Source organism: Plutella xylostella, chromosome 14, assembly GCF_932276165.1.
Source record: "Plutella xylostella chromosome 14, ilPluXylo3.1, whole genome shotgun sequence".
Classification (NCBI taxonomy): Eukaryota; Metazoa; Arthropoda; class Insecta; order Lepidoptera; family Plutellidae; genus Plutella; species Plutella xylostella.
In genome coordinates this window covers 6,697,322-6,714,812 of record NC_063994.1, presented here as the reverse complement: position 1 = coordinate 6,714,812, position 17,491 = coordinate 6,697,322, and the positions used below count along the sequence as shown (strand labels likewise).

At 39.3% G+C, this 17,491-nt stretch overlaps 3 protein-coding genes and 1 non-coding gene across 4 annotated transcripts in view; 3 read left to right on the top strand and 1 right to left on the bottom strand.

The window, feature by feature from the left end:
- The window catches only part of LOC105383506 (ubiquitin-like protein 3), a 116,981-nt gene extending 111,161 nt beyond the window's left edge, over positions 1-5,820 (top strand). Inside the window, exons 3-4 of the mRNA XM_038120543.2 lie at positions 2,657-2,824; positions 4,204-5,820. Coding sequence (XP_037976471.1) covers positions 2,657-2,824; positions 4,204-4,268 — 233 coding nt within the window. The 3' untranslated portion in view covers positions 4,269-5,820. The remainder of the gene's footprint in view (positions 1-2,656; positions 2,825-4,203) is intronic.
- Trnat-ugu lies at positions 1,122-1,194 on the top strand. Its single transcript has one exon. It is a non-coding gene; the product is annotated as a tRNA-Thr (tRNA).
- A 2,732-nt stretch (positions 5,821-8,552) lies between the features above and the next one.
- Positions 8,553-15,033, bottom strand: LOC105383484 (DNA-directed RNA polymerase III subunit RPC3). Its single transcript, XM_048625396.1, has 11 exons — positions 14,760-15,033; positions 14,281-14,405; positions 13,873-14,002; positions 13,520-13,724; positions 13,088-13,180; positions 12,220-12,387; positions 11,543-11,696; positions 10,622-10,742; positions 10,030-10,101; positions 9,216-9,383; positions 8,553-8,697 (listed from the first exon to the last, which is right to left on the bottom strand). The coding sequence occupies exons 1-11, from the start codon at positions 14,904-14,906 to the stop codon at positions 8,557-8,559; spliced, it is 1,524 nt and encodes a 507-aa protein (XP_048481353.1). The 5' UTR covers positions 14,907-15,033; the 3' UTR covers positions 8,553-8,556.
- A 246-nt stretch (positions 15,034-15,279) lies between these two features.
- On the top strand, positions 15,280-17,098 carry LOC105383483 (MIT domain-containing protein 1). The gene is made up of 4 exons (XM_011553531.3): positions 15,280-15,571; positions 15,699-15,937; positions 16,261-16,460; positions 16,873-17,098. Exons 1-4 carry the CDS (start codon positions 15,445-15,447, stop codon positions 17,033-17,035), a joined length of 729 nt encoding a protein of 242 aa, XP_011551833.3. The 5' UTR covers positions 15,280-15,444; the 3' UTR covers positions 17,036-17,098.
- Positions 17,099-17,491: the final 393 nt, after the last annotated feature.

Sequence of the window (17,491 nt, the reverse complement as noted above, 5' to 3'; positions counted from 1 at the left end):
AGTCTGTTTAGTTCTGTAAGGGCCTGTTTCACAATGTCTGCATAATGGCTAACTGTGGCAGAGAATGACAGCATGTGAAACAGGCCTCAAGAGTTGCAATGCAAATCATATCTCTGACTACCCCTCCAGGGATTATAGTTTGCAATGCCTATATTCGTAAATAAATAATCGAAAGCTTATTTTTTATGAGCATATAGATGAATCGCATATAAACCTTCCTATATAAACCTTCGCCGACGCGCAAATTTACGAACACAAACGTTTTTGTCCGTCATCCGTCACATTACTAATGCCATAATATTTGTTTCTCTAATTTGCATAGTATACAATACAATACGGTAGCGAAATTTTTGCTTACGCTGATTGTGTTAAGTAAGGTCAGTGAACGAGTCAGCTTTGTTAACGCATTGTATGCGTATTCGCTGTTGGGGAGTCATAAATATCATAATTAATGCAAATTTCTAGGAATGCAATGCACCTTAGTGGCACTATAATAAAGGGATGCTTCAAACAAACGCTTTTTGTCCATTATATTTACCATTCGAATTTCGAGTAGTTGTGTTTCTTTGTTAAAGTAACTATTTTATATTTATTTAAAATCGTTGAGTTTCCTCTTCATTTGCCGTATATTTTACTCGGTTGGTTGAGTTGGTTTGACTGACTGCAGCGCCACAGTGGTCGAGTTTGGAACTAGCACTGTATGCAACCTAACACTGAACAATAAAAACTACTCTACGCCCTAATGCACGACAACTTTGTAATTATAGTATAGATAGACCACAAAATAGTAAATAAGTATAGCCAAAGTATGTAACAGTATTGAAATATACAGGCAAAAAAGTAAAAATAATTTTCAATAAATATAAGTTTATTATTTGATCGAAAGGTTTAAATAAAAATAAAAATCTACATAATGTATTTTTTTCGCGAACCCATTAGTATTCCACAACATCGGTATTATTTTTCCTGTTTACTAAAGCTTACTGCTAACGCCATCTACATTTAACTGAAGTACACGTTTGCTTCTTTGTTGTGTGCCGTGTACAAACGAGTTGTAGTGGTGTGAGTGGGCACTCGAGCCCAGTCGATATGAATCGCTATTTACGACAGCACAGTCGTCAGCCTCCATAGCTCAGGGGTTAGAGCACTGGTCTTGTAAACCAGGGGTCGAGAGTTCAAATCTCTCTGGGGGCAACTATTACTTTTTGTTTTTTATTATTTTGCTTTTTGTTTTTACATTTCTGAAATGGTTCTACCTTTTTTGGCATAAGATTTTTTTGCCTAATCTCGTATTGCATAGTAACGTTTGGTCAAAGTCTCGTTACGCCGAAAATCGTATGGCATAAATCTCGTTAAGTAAAAAGTTATTTCGCATAACATTGTTTAGCCTAATAATGGTATGGCCAAATCTTGAATAGCCTAATAATGCTATGGAATAGGTTTATACAAAGTAATAATATTCGTTTGGCTTTAACTTTGACGGAGCGTCTCCCTACATAGCGCAAACTGGTGCCTTGTATTGTTTCCGCTGTTTGGAAAACGCTCCGCTATTTTTAGGTTTCGATCTCATGGGGTTTGTAATGGTTCTACCTTTTTTGGCATAAGATTTTTTTGCCTAATCTCGTATTGCATAGTAACGTTTGGTCAAAGTCTCGTTACGCCGAAAATCGTATGGCATAAATCTCGTTTAGTAAAAAGTTATTTCGCATAACATTGTTTAGCCTAATAATGGTATGGCCAAATCTTGAATAGCCTAATAATGCTATGGCATAGGTTTATACAAAGTAATAATATTCGTTTGGCTTTAACTTTAACGGAGCGTCTCCCTACATAGCGCAAACTGGTGCCTTGTATTGTTTCCGCTGTTTGGAAAACGCTCCGCTCCGCTTCGCTGCGCTCCGCTTTGGTTTTGATGAACATGTGCACCTAACACGCTCCTCCTCGCTTTGCTCGTCGTCGCACCTATTTTTAGGTTTCGATCTCATGGGGTGTGTAATAATTATATTGGTCGTTAACTTTCGATTTTTTGATCATACAATATCGTGATTTTCGGGATGTAGGAGAAAAATACCACAATTTGTACATTTACTACATACTTAATATATTATTTATTAAGATAACATTAGGAGAAACAAGATTATACATAGGTTATAAACGAACATAAATTTGAGCAAACGAAACTTAGGTGTTTAAAGATTGTGCCTAAAGAGTTTTAGACGAAACGAGCCTTATGCCACATAAGTCTTGGCAAAGTGATGGTTCGGCCAAAAAAGTTTAGACCATACGAGTTATGCGAAATGAGTTTTGGTCAATAAAGATTATGCCAGATGAGCGGAACCCTTCTGAAATAAATTAGAATAGGTATATTTTGGAAATGTTGAAATTAAAAAAAATATACTAGGTACTTTGTGAAATGTTTTTCCAAAAAATCTTTTCATTATACCTTATTTTGTTTATTTTTTTGGAATACCTTGAATTGCTTTATTTCTTAATACCTAACTAGTACCTTGAATCTAAAAGCATACTTATTTCATTTCTGCTGGATTCAAAAGTTTTATATGTAGGTACTAGGTATTGGGAGGAATCAATACATAGGTTACAAAATTCATTGTAAATTTTTCCACCTTGCCCTAACCTGCCTATCCTCTAATTCCAGCGGACTGGGCGACGGAGCACGTGTCGCGCGCGGAGATCCTGCGCCTCATCTACCAGGGCCGCTTCCTGCACAGCTCCGTGACCCTCGGGGCGCTGGGCCTGCCGCTCGGCCGCACCACCGTCATGCACCTCGTGCCCAGAGAGCACCTGCCCGAGCCCAACTCGCACGGTAAGCGAACACGAGCTTTGAATACACGTTTCCAACTTTGGTGACCCACACAGGGTTGAATAAAATACCAGATACCAGATGGGCCAAGGGTATCGGAATGCTATTGGGGTATGACGCCATTGTGCAGCTTGACCGACGACCAAGTGGCCGGTAGTGGCTGGATGAGGAGGGCTGAGGACAGTCTGTTTTGGCGTTTCTTCGGAGAGGCCTACGTCCAGCAGTGGACGATTACTGATTGATCATGATGATAAAGCAGTAGTGTACGTTATTGGTGCATCATTATCATCGATGTCTGTATTTTAGTGCGTTTGCTGTGCATGGTTAGTGTAAGTTATGAAGTGTATGAAGTGGAAACTATATGATGGTTGAGTAATCTCAAAAATGTAGCTCGGACGAGCTAAATGGATTTTCGCACTATTAACTTGAAGTAGCACTACCGACCTAATTCAATATGTTTTCCTTCACAGAAGTGCGATGGAGCTAACATATACTTATTCTATACCCACATGTTGCCCCTAATCTTGTAAGAATACGTTCCTATTTGAAGTACTCACTTGATCGATATCGTATACGTAGTGTAAATACTTGTACAGCAGTAAATAACTGATAAATTGTAATGTATTCGTTGGTAGTGGTATTTCATGAACCGTTTCAGTCTTTCTGATAAAATAGTCCGTCAGTTGAATAAGATTGCTACAGAATAAATACTGAATTGGTTAATAAATGCAGAAATTTTGGCAGATTGATTATCAGGAAGAACGAAATATAGGTACATTTAATTACTATGAAACTTTGTTATAATTAATTTTAATGTACTATGTTAGTCATTTCATTTACACGTAAGTCCTAAATGAAATAAGTTTTTAGCTAAGTACCTACCTTAGTAGGTATGTTTTATATAAATAAATCTGCCAAGCTGGGCGTTTTTAGCAGGGACAACTATCGTACAGTGCTCCAAAATTGATAATGCGCATAGAAATCTTTGACAGATCGGTTGTTTTCGATTATGTGACACATGATAATGACTCCTATTTCTTTCGAACAACGTGCAAAATGCAAGTGTTTTTAAGGCTCTTACGATTTAATGATTCGGGTGTGAAGATCTGCATGTGCATTATTAATTTTGGACAAGTGTACCTACCATTGCTTTGGCCGTGTGACTTGTAACTAAATTAGACGTTTCACGGGCCTTTACCATATTTTGCGTATCCATTAGAGCTTGTACAGATTAGGATTTTAAAGCGCGCTTTGGGGTAGAGCAGTTTATCGGAGGCAAGCGCTCGCTTCAAAACGCCTAATGTGTACACGCTCTTAAACTCATAGATAACTAATTTATAAATGAGTATAATTAACTAACTATTGTTTGTTTCCGGTTCCAGATCAGCGACAGAAGAGCAAGGGCGGCTCCAGCAGTTGTTGCTCCGCCTCGTGCTGCATATTGTAATGTCTGTACATCCGGTACGGCCGCCGCTAGACCGCTGTGCCACGGACACCGAGCTACGGAACCCTGCTAGCACATACGTCAAGCTACGGAACCCCTGCTAGCACATCGGTTGAGCTATGGATCCCGTAGCAAATTCTTCGTGCTATGGCATCTGTGCTAGCACACAAGTTTTGATACGGACCCTGTGCTAGCACACTGGTCACGCTATGCACCTCGTGCTAGCCTCTCGGTCGTGCAACGTAACCCGTGCTAGTACAACGGCCGTGCTAGGGACCCCGTGCTACACCCGACCTACACTCACTTCGTTGTTCGGTCAATTACTTTAGTCTCTCTCGTTCATTCGAAACGCACACGCTTCTAGCGGATAAGGAAGTATCATTTTAGGAGTTCGAAAACAGTTTTCGTGAGATTTTTTGTTTGCGAGTTGAGTAGCGAGGTCTGGCGTGATGCAGGCGGTCTAGCGCGACGTGTCTTGTCGTGGACGGCGGTGGTAGGCCCGCCGTGGTCCCCACTACGTATGAATGTCAAAGGACTCAACGCATGAGATTGAATAGTGTATGTATAAATTTTGAGATTCATCTCCTGTTCGATACTTCATTCGTAACCGTTGTCCCACGTGGCTAGCGAGACACAAAATTATTAGTATTAATTATAATTTACCTACTACATGAATTTACGTAACGTTACGATGGAAAATATTTATAAAACAAATAAATAATGACAAACTACTTGGTAACAGAGCGGAGCGGTGTATCTCCACGTTCATTGTAAATAGTGTATTCGGTATCGTTAAGAGAACGTTATACGGGAATATTTTTTTGTGATAAGTTTTGCAATAAATTCGGTATATTTTATTTTTACAAAATTTTCTTATTATGCGCTAGGTGTAGCTTGTAATTAATGAAATATTGGCACTGCCAGAACAGCTCGGTTCTTTAATATTTAAAAATATTTAATTATTTTTTGAGCTGTAAACAAAATTATCGGGACAATATTTTTAAGTTGTAGAACGTGATGTCATATGAAAGTTTCAAGTTTATTACAAGATAAATTATATTTCCTGTAAAATATTACACAAATATACTCCTTTTAATCCGCACTGTGTAAGTTGTACCACCTCCTAGGCGTTACCAACATTACTCTTTAAATGTAAATAATAAATAAACCCTTGTTTCCTTCACATCACATCATACGCATGTAGCGACATTTTGTCTTCATTTGGCATTTTTAGAGATAGCTGTAACAAAGTACTATATTATTATTTTATTTTTAATTGGCGTAAGGATCTAGGTTGATACCTCCTAAAATTACAGGCCTGGCCTTCTGTTGTAAGCTCTCCCACTAATATCGGAATCCTTGTAACATTTGTTTAAACCCAACCCTTACTCCATCCAGTCGTTGCAACAATACGATTTCTTTGTGATAGTACAAATTGTTTATTTCCGAGACAACCGTTCAGTAAATGTAAGTGCCGGGCGCCCGCAACAGTATTATGAACTGATGTCCGCGCGTGGCTCATTTATTTCATCCCTCTAGGTCACTCTAGATTTACTTTACTTTGCTTTTAGACGAGAGCTGCTGTCATGTACTGAGGGTCTAGTACAAGTTTGATAATTTGTCGAAAACTAATAAAAGTTTAGTTTTTCTCGCATACAAATCATCATGAAACTTTTGACACATAATGTATGCAGATTACAGAAGAAAATCAAAACATTTTTCGTTTTCGTAAGGCAAAACCCGTAATAGAGACTCTGTACGTTTAATGTAACAAGATGGTTAGCGCAGCAGTCGTCCTAAAATTAGTTTTTCTCAATCTAGAGTGACCCCAGGACCGATCCTCTTGCCATTTGTCCGCCCTAGAGCCAGCTTCATGACAACGTGAAATAAATGAGGCAGTGCGATGCTCGCGAGTGCGAGCGGGACGCCGCTATGTATGATTAATTTTTATTTTGGTTGCTCTGTTTAGTTGCTGTATGTTTGTATTTTGTTAAGTTGTGTAAAATATACCTAGTTTATAGATAAAATAAAATTTAATACAACTTAATTTTGCATGTTTTATTTTTGGTTCGTTCGTTCTTCAGTTTTCCGTTTTCGATCGTCGTGTAAATATAGATGTCGCTTCGAATTTTTGAATTAACGATAATAACAATAGACGCTTTTGTAATAATTCTGACGGCAGTTGAGATATGTTTGATATGAAGGTACGACGATATAGTCTGATCTTGTCCGACTATTCACTATGTATGTGTGTGTGTGATCAACAGTCGTGTATAGAACAGTCTGGTTGCAGACGTCGGGTAAGGTGATATGTAGGGCCAGGTAGATGAATGTCTTCATTGTATTTTAATATTTCCATAGAATAGTTAAAGTTTAATCTAACAACAAAGTATATAGGTATTTTGCTGCAGTGTTAATGCAAAGCCCCGTATATCGAATAGATTTTCACAATAACCTTATGTGGATAGTACAATGCGACACTAGCATGGTTAGACAAGATTTCCCTATGAGTATCATCGCAAATTATATAACTAATAATAATAATATATGCAAGGGCGACACACTGCGGCAGTGAAGCAAACGAAATGTAAATAATATTCGTGATCTTTTTAATTTAGCAAGTCTCTAGAATAAATAAGATTAAATAGCTTGGAGTGATTATCAGTATGAAAGGGCAGTGTTGCATAGCTGTTCGATATTGCTTTGAAAATAATGTACAAGTTATGTATTGTAGTTATAATATTTTAAAGTCTAAATTTGATTTCATTAAAGTATGTATATTAAATTGTAATATTCAAATAACAAGTGATCGTAACTTTATTTACATAAATGTATTGTGTACCTAACATATTATGCGTAAAACATGTAATTATAAATATGTAATTGCTTAGATTCGACACTATTGACATAATATTACATACGAACAGACACGCAACACTGCAGTACATAATAATAAATAATTTAATTACATAGGTGTCGCTGTTTAACAGGTGTTTAACTACGTACGTACATAATCTATATACTTGTTAATATTAATTAATAATTATAACAATGTTGATTACTGTCACCTGAGTTCTATTAACTTTATTTATTATGCAAATTAGACAAAACTGATGCGTCAGGGTAGCGAATGCTTTGAATATGAGAAATAAAAGAGTTTTTACAATAATTTAGTGTTCCGTTCGGGGTGCGATTCGTAGAGAGTCGACGGTTATTGTCATTTAATTATTGATCGACACATATAAATAATAGGTTGTACATTGTTTGGATGATTGAGTTAAATGAGGTCGAATAAAATTTTAAGAATATAACTCGTATTTTAATGTATCCTATCCCTTTACCTACCTTTTGTTCAAATAATAATGTATGTTTTATAAATAGTAGCGGGTGAATAGAGCCGGAGTGCAAGTTTTTACACCGTTCGAGAAGCGGCGGGTAAACATTAATTTGTATGGTGCGGGAGAGACGCCACCTAGCGGTAAGCAGCTGCACTAGTTCCACGCCATAAATTTGCGTTAGGTTTCACTGAAAAATCTAAACTAAGATCTCAGAAACGTAGTAGGAAAGAGACCAATTTAGTAGGGTTATCTAACTCCGCCTATCGAAGCACGGAAGATGCCTACTTCAGTGATGTATCACTTGTTTCTTATATACGTTCACCGCATGTTTTAGATAAATTGAAATATTTAAGTACCTTAAGTTATCCAGGCTGGCACGCCGACATAGAATCCTTGAAGATCCGTAAAAATCTTTACGATCACTCACACTTTGTATAACACTCTTCCAATATGTAATAATATGCACAGATTTAATGCCTCTCAGATGGAAGCGATATTTTATCACAAAATGTACATAAACATTCCGAAATCCGATCTCGATAGCGTAAGAGAAGCTAAAAACCGACCGACCGAGGCAAGAATCCGCGAGCTAAAACTACCGCACGAAAATTGTAACATACCCGCATTTATTTATAAAAAGTATTCAATGACTTACAGCCTGGCAAATCAGCCTAGAAACGAAACAATTTTTTGGTCTGGCAGCCCTACTCGCATCTATGGGTAAGCTATTTGGGTGGCCATGTATAAGTGGAGCGAGCCCCTATTAATTTCTACTCTTTCTTGCCAGGCTGTAAATTGGACAAGGGTAGTCAGCTAACTGTCGCTAATATGACTGGTCAATGTTTTTACAATGGTTACAAACCCTAGTCTAGCTTTAGCGTTTTTCACCGACACTATAAGTAAAATACCGGTTATCTAGCAAATAGTAATAAATAAAAACCTTTAGGCTGAGTTCAATTATCTTTATACATGAAGTACCAGTGCAGTATGAATAGCGCCTTGTCCAGTTCGATCTCTGCCGTGGACAGTTGCTTGAGTTGCTTCTCTACCGACTGGATGAGTTGCCGTTCCGGAGGCGTTATTGTCTCTTCCACCTGGAATTATGGAGATTATAGGTTTTAGGCATGTAGGAACATAGAAAATATTTTGTCATAGTATGATGATAAAGGCTGATGATGATGATGATGATAAAACATGGCGTTCATTGGGAGAGGTCTATGTCCAGCAGTGGATGGTATCTTATTATGAAAATGATCCACCAACTCACTCTAGTGTGACTCATGATGTTGCTACGAGTAGTTGAAGTCAGATATCTCCACGCATTAATTTATCTACGAATGACGGGTGTCCCACTCTACATTCTACAGGCTGCACGTAAGGTTACTTACATACTTATGGGCTAGCCTGTCAACGTTACCTATCGAATCCCCCAGTATCGAATGTATTTTCTATATGTTAGAATTAATAGCAAAATGGTCACATTTTTTATTGTCGCCGCCGCTCCGGCCGCTGCGATGGCAACGTGGTCGCGGCCTAAGGGGGAACGATTGCCCCACAGCTGTATTGATGTCACTGACACTAATCTACTTCGCTAAGGAGAACAATAACTCACCCGAGCTATATGCTGTTGCGGGTCCTCCCTGACCCTCATACTGTGCACCACACTCCTCACCCGGCGCTGCTTGTCCAGCAGCCTCGCGTGCGCCCGCCGCGCCGCCGCCGCGCGCCGCAGCCCGTTGTGGCACGCTCGGTAGCAGAGTTCACGGGCTGTGTGCGCTGTCTGTAAGTGTGGATTTAAGGATTGGTGTGGTGTGAGTAGTAATAGTGCTGCTACTTGGCGGTAGATGGCGTTAAATCGTTAAGTGGGGTAAGATGTAAGAATGGATTCGCGCCGCCGCCGCGCGCGCCGCAGCCCGTTGTGCGCCGCGCGGTAGCACAGCTCGCGGGCTGTGTGCGCTGTCTGTAACAGTGGATTTGAATGTAGTGATGCTAGTTGGCGGTAGATGGCGTTAAATCGTTAAGTGGGGTAAAATGTAAGAATGGATTTACGGAGTGGTGTGGGTAGTGGGCGGTAGATGGCGTTGAATGGGGTTATAAGTTTGGATGGTATAGGTAGTGATGATAGTGGGCGGTAGATGGCGTTGAATGGGGTTATAAGTTTGAGTGGTGTAAGTGGTGATGCTAGTGGGCGGTAGATGGCGTTGGATGGGGTAAAAAGTTGGAGGGGTAAAAAGGTTGGGTTGGATTATTTCAGAATGTGTTTACATTCTTGAATAATCCCATCCAAACATAGGTACATTTTTTTATTTAATAAAAAAAAACTCTGGTAGTAAGAAGAAGTTAGAAGACGGGGCAAGCTACAATTTCAAAACAGCTTACAAATGTTTTATATAATAATGTTCGGATAAGATAAGAAGGTAAATTACCTCATGTAAATTGATGTAGTATAAATAGATTGCTTTGACTAGTCCTCCCCCCGATGCTGCTTTCCTCATTGGCTGAAAAAATAATATTATTGGACTTTATTACGACGCTTGGTATTTTACATCAATCGTATCAAGCAAATAAAAGTGCTGACTAAGCTCGGTGGTTACAACAGTAGGGAATTAGATAATACTTATCGGGCGCTAATAAAGAAACACTATAAAAATATCGTACGGCATAAGGCTGTTTGGCCTATTCGTATACATACATAGTATTTGTCAATAGTCGTTCTTACTCGCATTTTCATGTTCCTTTATCTGCGAGCGTAATAGCCACTATAGTGTTTATGGTCACAACTCCTTTGTACGCACGGTATAACAATCTACTAGCAGTGTTGTATAAATTTACCGGAACACTGATAAAATGTTTTCCTTCACCGTAAGAGCGATGGTATACATTGTACTTAGATTCAAAGAAGTCATTGGTACATGTCAGCGCCGGGATACAAACCGGCATCTCTTGCGAGAGAAGCGGGCGCTTACCCGACTGAGGCTATCTAGCTAACAATCTACTAGCAGTGTTGTATAAATGTACCTGAACACTAATGAAGTGGTGCTCCATGAGCTTGTACGTGAGCTCCTTGCACTCCTTGTTGGGCACCATGGCGTGCTTGCGGATGTCCTCCTCCTCGATGTACTTCTTGTCTCGGATTAGTCTGGAAATAAGAAGATAAAACTTTGAAATAAGGATTCAGTTGTTGTAATATGACATAAACTGCTTTTTTTTTCTGGCTATCGCTGAGTTGCAGAAAGGGACTTTAAGCTAATGTCGACATTAAATATATAGCTGCCTTGCTTTGACAGTATACGGACAGAAAGAGATAGACATAGATTTAATGCCGACATTAGCTTAATGTTCCTTCCTGCAACTCAGCGTAAGTCATTTACTTCGCCCGACCGGTCTATCGACCAATTACACAATAATTCTGACTACTATACACTGCTGTAGGATGATTTAGTGTAAATTCCGCTGGAGACGAAAGCAAAATGGAACGATTGCTTGCAACAATAGCGCTACGACGGACGATGCAACAAATAATAGAATATTTTTACTTACGGACCTAATTCGACGCAATTTTTCGCTCCCATCTTCGATATCTTTTAGAGCGAAAATAGCTGTAGCTGATAGAAAACCCTCACCTGAATATCCTAGCGGCATTGGACCCCAGTCTCTCGTTCACAGTATGTTCTAGTAGCGCATACACGGTCTCCTTCGCGGCGCGCTGCATTTGCACCACGAACTGGCCGCCCGACGCGTCGCTCGACCGGTCCACCGACCAATCACATGATTACGACTACTATCAAGCAAAATGAAACGATTGCTTACTACACTAGCGCTACGACGGACGATGAATGGAAATACTCGCTGAATACTTTAACTTACGGACCTAATCCGACGCCATTTTTCGCTCTCAACTTCTCAATTGTCTAGATGAGATATAGTTAAATTCCTCACCTGAATATCCTAGCGGCATTGGACCCCAGTCTCTCGTTCACAGTATGTTCTAGTAAAGCATACACGGTCTCTTTTGCAGCGCGCTGCATTTGTACGACGAACTGGCCGCCCGACGCGTCGCCCGAGCGCCGCACGAAGCCGCACCCGTTCTCTTCTGTGAAGGAGATGTTTAATATAATAAGTTTAAGTATCTATTGATGAAAATTGACTGACTCTTTCGGTGGATTTCGTGTCGGAGTTGGCAATCTGGAGCGTGACATCGCGCGTATTAAGTTTGAGTTTGTTTATTTAGAACTTAATGCAAAGAGACATTGTATGTTCATTATTTAAAGGAGGCGACAACTGGCTTTTCATGCGTAGAAATGGCTAGTGTCCATACTTTTGGAATTCCCACTCTCTATTGTCTAATGGACAGACTTGTCGAGTTTTCGATTGCGAGCTAACATGGCGCCGATACGCAGTAATTTACAGGTCCTTAATCAATGACTAATCCATAAACGTCTCATAGTTGTCTATGTAATTGAGCAGCAGTGGACAATAGATAGAGTACTTTTTATTTGTACACTATTAAATAATTTCAATGTAACATTACAACTTCATTAGGGTACAAAAGGCGGTCTTATCGCTTATAGCGATCTCTTCCAGACAACCTTTGGATGGTATATTCAGCGCCTTACCCACAACCCTAAGATAATGGTCCACAAACTGCGCGAGCAGCGGTCGCTCGGCGGCGCCCCTCCGCGTGCTCTCCTTCAACTGTAGCGCCGGCACTGGGGTGGACGAGGCGGCCCACGGAGGCGTGTTCAGGTATACTTGTACTAGCAGGTGGCGCATTAACTCGCCCGCTGGAATAGGAAGGGTTAACATTAATTCACTCGCTGGAATATTAAGGGTTAGTTCAGTTGTAGGTCTAGGCTGGAATGCGAAGGCAAGAGTTGTAAGACGGAGAATGGAAATGTTGGCTCAAATCTTGGACGTGACATGTATTTAGAAATAAATTGAATTGGTATGGGGTGAATCTTAAGCAGTTGAACACCAGAGGTCACCCTCTTTCGGTTTACTATATCCTGTAGATAGGCGAGCGAAGCGAGGCCATACACCTCAACCCTGCATTGCCTAAAGTCTGCAAAGCCGAGCGCAGCGATGCCTCGCTGCCATCGGCTACTACTATACTAACCCCGCATTTCCTAATAAACCTTGCATCGCTCGGCTCTTTGGGGTTTAAAAAGTGCCGGTTAAGTATGTATAGCCTCGATCATTTCGCTCGGCTCTCTAAGCTTCAGGGAATGCAGGATTGAGATGTATGACCTCCTTTCGCTCGGCTGTCCAGGTTGTAAATGCGGCCAGGTGCAACGTAACCCCCGTAGAGAACACAATACATACATAATAATTATGATGTGTCCCTGTATTTACTAACTAATAAAATAATATTATTTGATTGTTTCATATCAATTTTATCATTACCACCATAAGAGAAGCTTATCCGATATATTTTGACTAGCTGCTCTTATAGTGGTAATGATAAAGTTGGTATGGTAAACATACCATTTTCATCAACTCGTCTGGTCATTGCGTCGATCATAATCTCATCTCTGAAGTCCTGGTGGAAACGGTCGAAATTCACTTTCCAGTAGATATCTGAAATTGTAAAACCATACCTTATAGGCATTACATAAAAAACGGTTCCAAATAGGGAAGTAAGTAGAGTATAATATTTATTTAACACACTCCAAACACTTCTGTTTAGAAGAAGATTATTAGTAAATAATCCGCCATTCAAAATGAAACTATCTTTTGGCCTGATTGAATTGAAATTATATTATGATTGAACCCAAAGCTTCCATGCTCTCACCAAACTAATATGTCAATTTGTAGGTAGTTAGGTACCATATAACTCCCAGAGTATCTGACCACACTTTACTAGCAATGTTTTATCGTTTACACACCACATAATTCCACCCAGTCTATAATACTAACTATCAGTAACCTCGGCCCCCTCGTTCATAGCCAGCACAAGCGTCCTGGCGTCCAGCTCCGGCACTATGGTCGCCACCGCCACCATCGTGGGCACCTCCCCCCCCTCCCCCTCCTTCACCTCAGCCACCGCCGCCTGCTGCAGGTACCCGGCCGTCGCCAGGCTGATGAACATGTCTTTTAGCGAGACTATTGATATGTTTTTTTCCTGGAAAGGTGAAGGTGGATTAGAAATTTGGTGGTTTTCTTTGAGAGTTTTATGAATGGACATAACCAAGGATTTCAGGATTTGAAGCAAGAAACCCTTGTATGATTGATTACTGTATTATTAATAAAAATAATGGTTCCACTTATACCCTATCATCCTTATATTTCCTGGCAAGTGTGACAAGTAGGTTGGTGGCGGTGACGCAGCCGCGCTGCAGGACCTCCTCCACAATCATCTCCGCCTTGCTGCCGTGCTTGCTCTTGATCTGGAGCAGGTATCTGCGGGAGATAAGAAGATAATTTTAAGTGTTAAGTCTACATACAATGTAGACTAATACTCATAGTTGGGGAACTTTTGTTAGTTTGGCTGCAACTATTAAGCATTGTAGTTTTATAAATACTTTTACCATTATAACATCAACTATCAATAAGAGCTGTAAGCCACACAATATCCAGAAATTTCCAACAGTAAGGCAATGCAAATCTCCCACAGAAAGGGAAATAGTATGGACTCATAGCAAAATTTTGGCTATCCTATATAATCTGTATTTATTTACCTTGGATATCGCATTAATAGAAGAATATTGTCAGGAACTATTTTGTAGTCTGCAACTACTTCATTCTTGGATGGTTCAAATGTTACCAAATCATACTTTAGTAGAGTGCGGAGACTTTCTACTACCTGTAAATATATCAAAATAAATAATTCATTACGACCCATTACGTCCCCACTGCTGGGGCACGGGTCTCCTTCCAATGAAGGGTTTAGGCCTAGTCCACCACGCTGGCCAAGTACATACTATCTCATCAGTTGGAATATAGAGGCTTGACACTGTAATTTACAGAGTAGCTCCTCAGCTGCGGCTGTTTCAGCTAAAAACAAGGGGATAATTCAAGGGGAGGTTTGACTAGAGCGAGCCACAAACAGGAACATTCTCTACCCAGAATATACCAGTAGCAGTTGAATATTGCACAAAAGGCTGAATAGGTGACTTTTTATGTCTCGTTTTCCATAGATGTTCATATAAATACTTACTTTGATCCTGGGAATCTCGGTGGTCTTGGCGATAGCAGCAACGGGCCTCGCACCGAACGAAAACAGATCATCACCAACTTTCTGAACTATTTCACCGAAGTGTCGATTGAGTATTTCCGATACCAAACTCCCAAGTTGATGGGACATTTTAGCGGGTTTTTATTTGGTTAAATTAGCTTAAAACATAAACCCTGTGAGATTTAATAAATAAATAATAATACATTCATTCAAACAATAAATATTCTAAACACACTATTTTGAGGTTAGAAAACTTTCGAAACTTTTACAGATGTCAAGGGATAGGCTACTCAGAATAATAATAAGAACGTGGTAGGAAAAATATTTTTCTATTCATCTTGTGTGTGTGTGTGTGTGTGTTCAATGCACCGAATAAAAAATGTTTTTTCTTTCTTTTAAATACCCTGTATAGAAATAGAAATAATGATCTTTTTGAGGAAACGATAGTTTACAAACGCTGCTATTTCCGGTCAACCCACAGATTACTGCCACTGACAGTTCTATTCTGACAGCAATAGCTTCAATGTTATTGTTTTGGTCAGGGGATTTTCTTATTTTAATCACAAACTGATAACATTTCATCAATACTACCAACGTTTAGTTGCTTATTTGCGCCCTGTAAACATAGTGAATAAACGTGTGTGCCCATGAGCTAGTCGAACACAAGATGAACATCGAAAGTGCTGCTGTGAATATTCTGAAGAGAGGTGTGGAGTTGGACACAAAGAAACGGTACACTGAAGCCCTGGTCTGCTACCAAGAAGGTCTGCAGATATTAGTGGATAAAATGAAAGGTTTGTTTGTTCCTTGTTAATAAGCATTTAAAGTTTTAGTGCTCAGGAAACATGTTTTAAACAGTCAAGGCTATAACTGTAATAATAAATAATTAAACTGTTATAACTGTAATGATCTCTCTTGCAGGTGAACCTGACGATTCAGTAAGGACCTATCTTAGGAAAAAGGTGGAAGAATACATGAATAGGGCAGAGACAATCAAGAGGATAGTGCTACACCAGAAAGAGACTGGCCAGTTCCATGAACAGGTTCACATAGAGAATAATTCTACTGGCCACGGATATAAAACATTATTTGGAAGGTTTCTGGATGCTGATGTAGACTTTGTTATAGTTGAAGACCCTTATATTAGGAGCTTCCATCAGGTCAGTATCAGCTGAACTTGAATATCTGTTTTATGTGCTGTGCATAAACTTTGAGATAATGGTGAATTTGCATTTAAATTTAAATTTTACATTACTTTATTGCTTTTATGAAGTGTAGAATATTGTGTTTAAGTGTTATACTTAAGCCAGTAGATACAATCAAACAATTGTAAAGGTGATATCTTGGATGGTTGATGATAAGATTACTAGTATCTCTCAGAATAAGGTTTACCAGGCCAATCATTTAAACTAATGTCTAATAATTACTGAATATTTATGATATTTATGTGCCTTTGTTAATTTTATGTATTTTTTATTTTCAGTGTCAAAACTTTTTAAGACTGTGTGAATTGTTAGTAAGATCCTGCCCCAACCTAAGGCACATAGAGCTTCTTACATCCAAAGATGCTAAGACAGAAGGAGATCAAAGGGAGTGGCTAAAAAGCTTAGGGAATGATCTTCAAAAGTACAAAGTTAAACTACTGGTGAAATATTCAGAGACTCTACATGATAGACAAATTACGTAAGTACCTAAATAGTTTATGGATTTATATTGTTATTATTTATGTAATGCAAAATATTTAGATGAAGGATTTCTATGTCTGCTTTTAAAAAACCTACTATTCTATCTATTCTATTCTCTGTGGGGGTGTCAGTACCTACACCTGGCTCTCTCGAATGGAACCTTTGTGCATATCCCCAAGGTCTAAACTGCCTTCCTAAGCTTGGACCATTTCCCACCACGCTGGTCCACTGCGGGTTGGTGGGTTCACATATCTAGATGTGCTAAATCTAGATATGCAGGTTTCCTCACGATGTTTTCCTTCACCGTCTCACGATGTTTTCCGTCATTTCTATGTCTGCTTTTAAAAAACCTACATTTCCACACATAATTCACACATCATAATTCTAAACAATTCATTTTATATTTTCAGACTCAGCTCGGGTTGGATAATTAAAATAGGTCGAGGTCTAGACTTCTACAAGGCTCCAGAGAACAAGTTTTGCCTTGGTGTGTATGACCTGGAGCTCAGACAGTGTCATGAAACTACAGTGGATATTGTACACTCAAAAAATGTGAAACAATCTTATGGATGATGATAAATTGCATGTTTTAGTGCAGTGCCTTAGAATTTAAGTGAAATGGACTTCTCAAATTGCGATCAATGTTTGTATTAATTTATAAATAATACATAAAAAATTGGGTGACCGTTTGGGGTGGCGATCGTTAGGAGAGGCCTATGTCCAACAGTGGACTACGGAAGGCTGAGAGAGAGAGAGAGACATAAAAAATTAAGTTATTTCATATTTAAATTACTTGCCAACACAGATATAACTTTAAGTCAAAATTTATGCTGCACTATTGTAGAATGATACAATACCAATCCAATACACTCCAAATATAATAAGAAAGATTTAACGCCATCTACCGTCAAGTAGCAGTACTATACAAGACAGGTTGCATAAAAATATTGAGTCATCTACTGTGCCTTGGGCGATTTCAGTGGTGAGTTCCTCTATTGTATGTTTTCTAATGGCGCATCCACACATGCC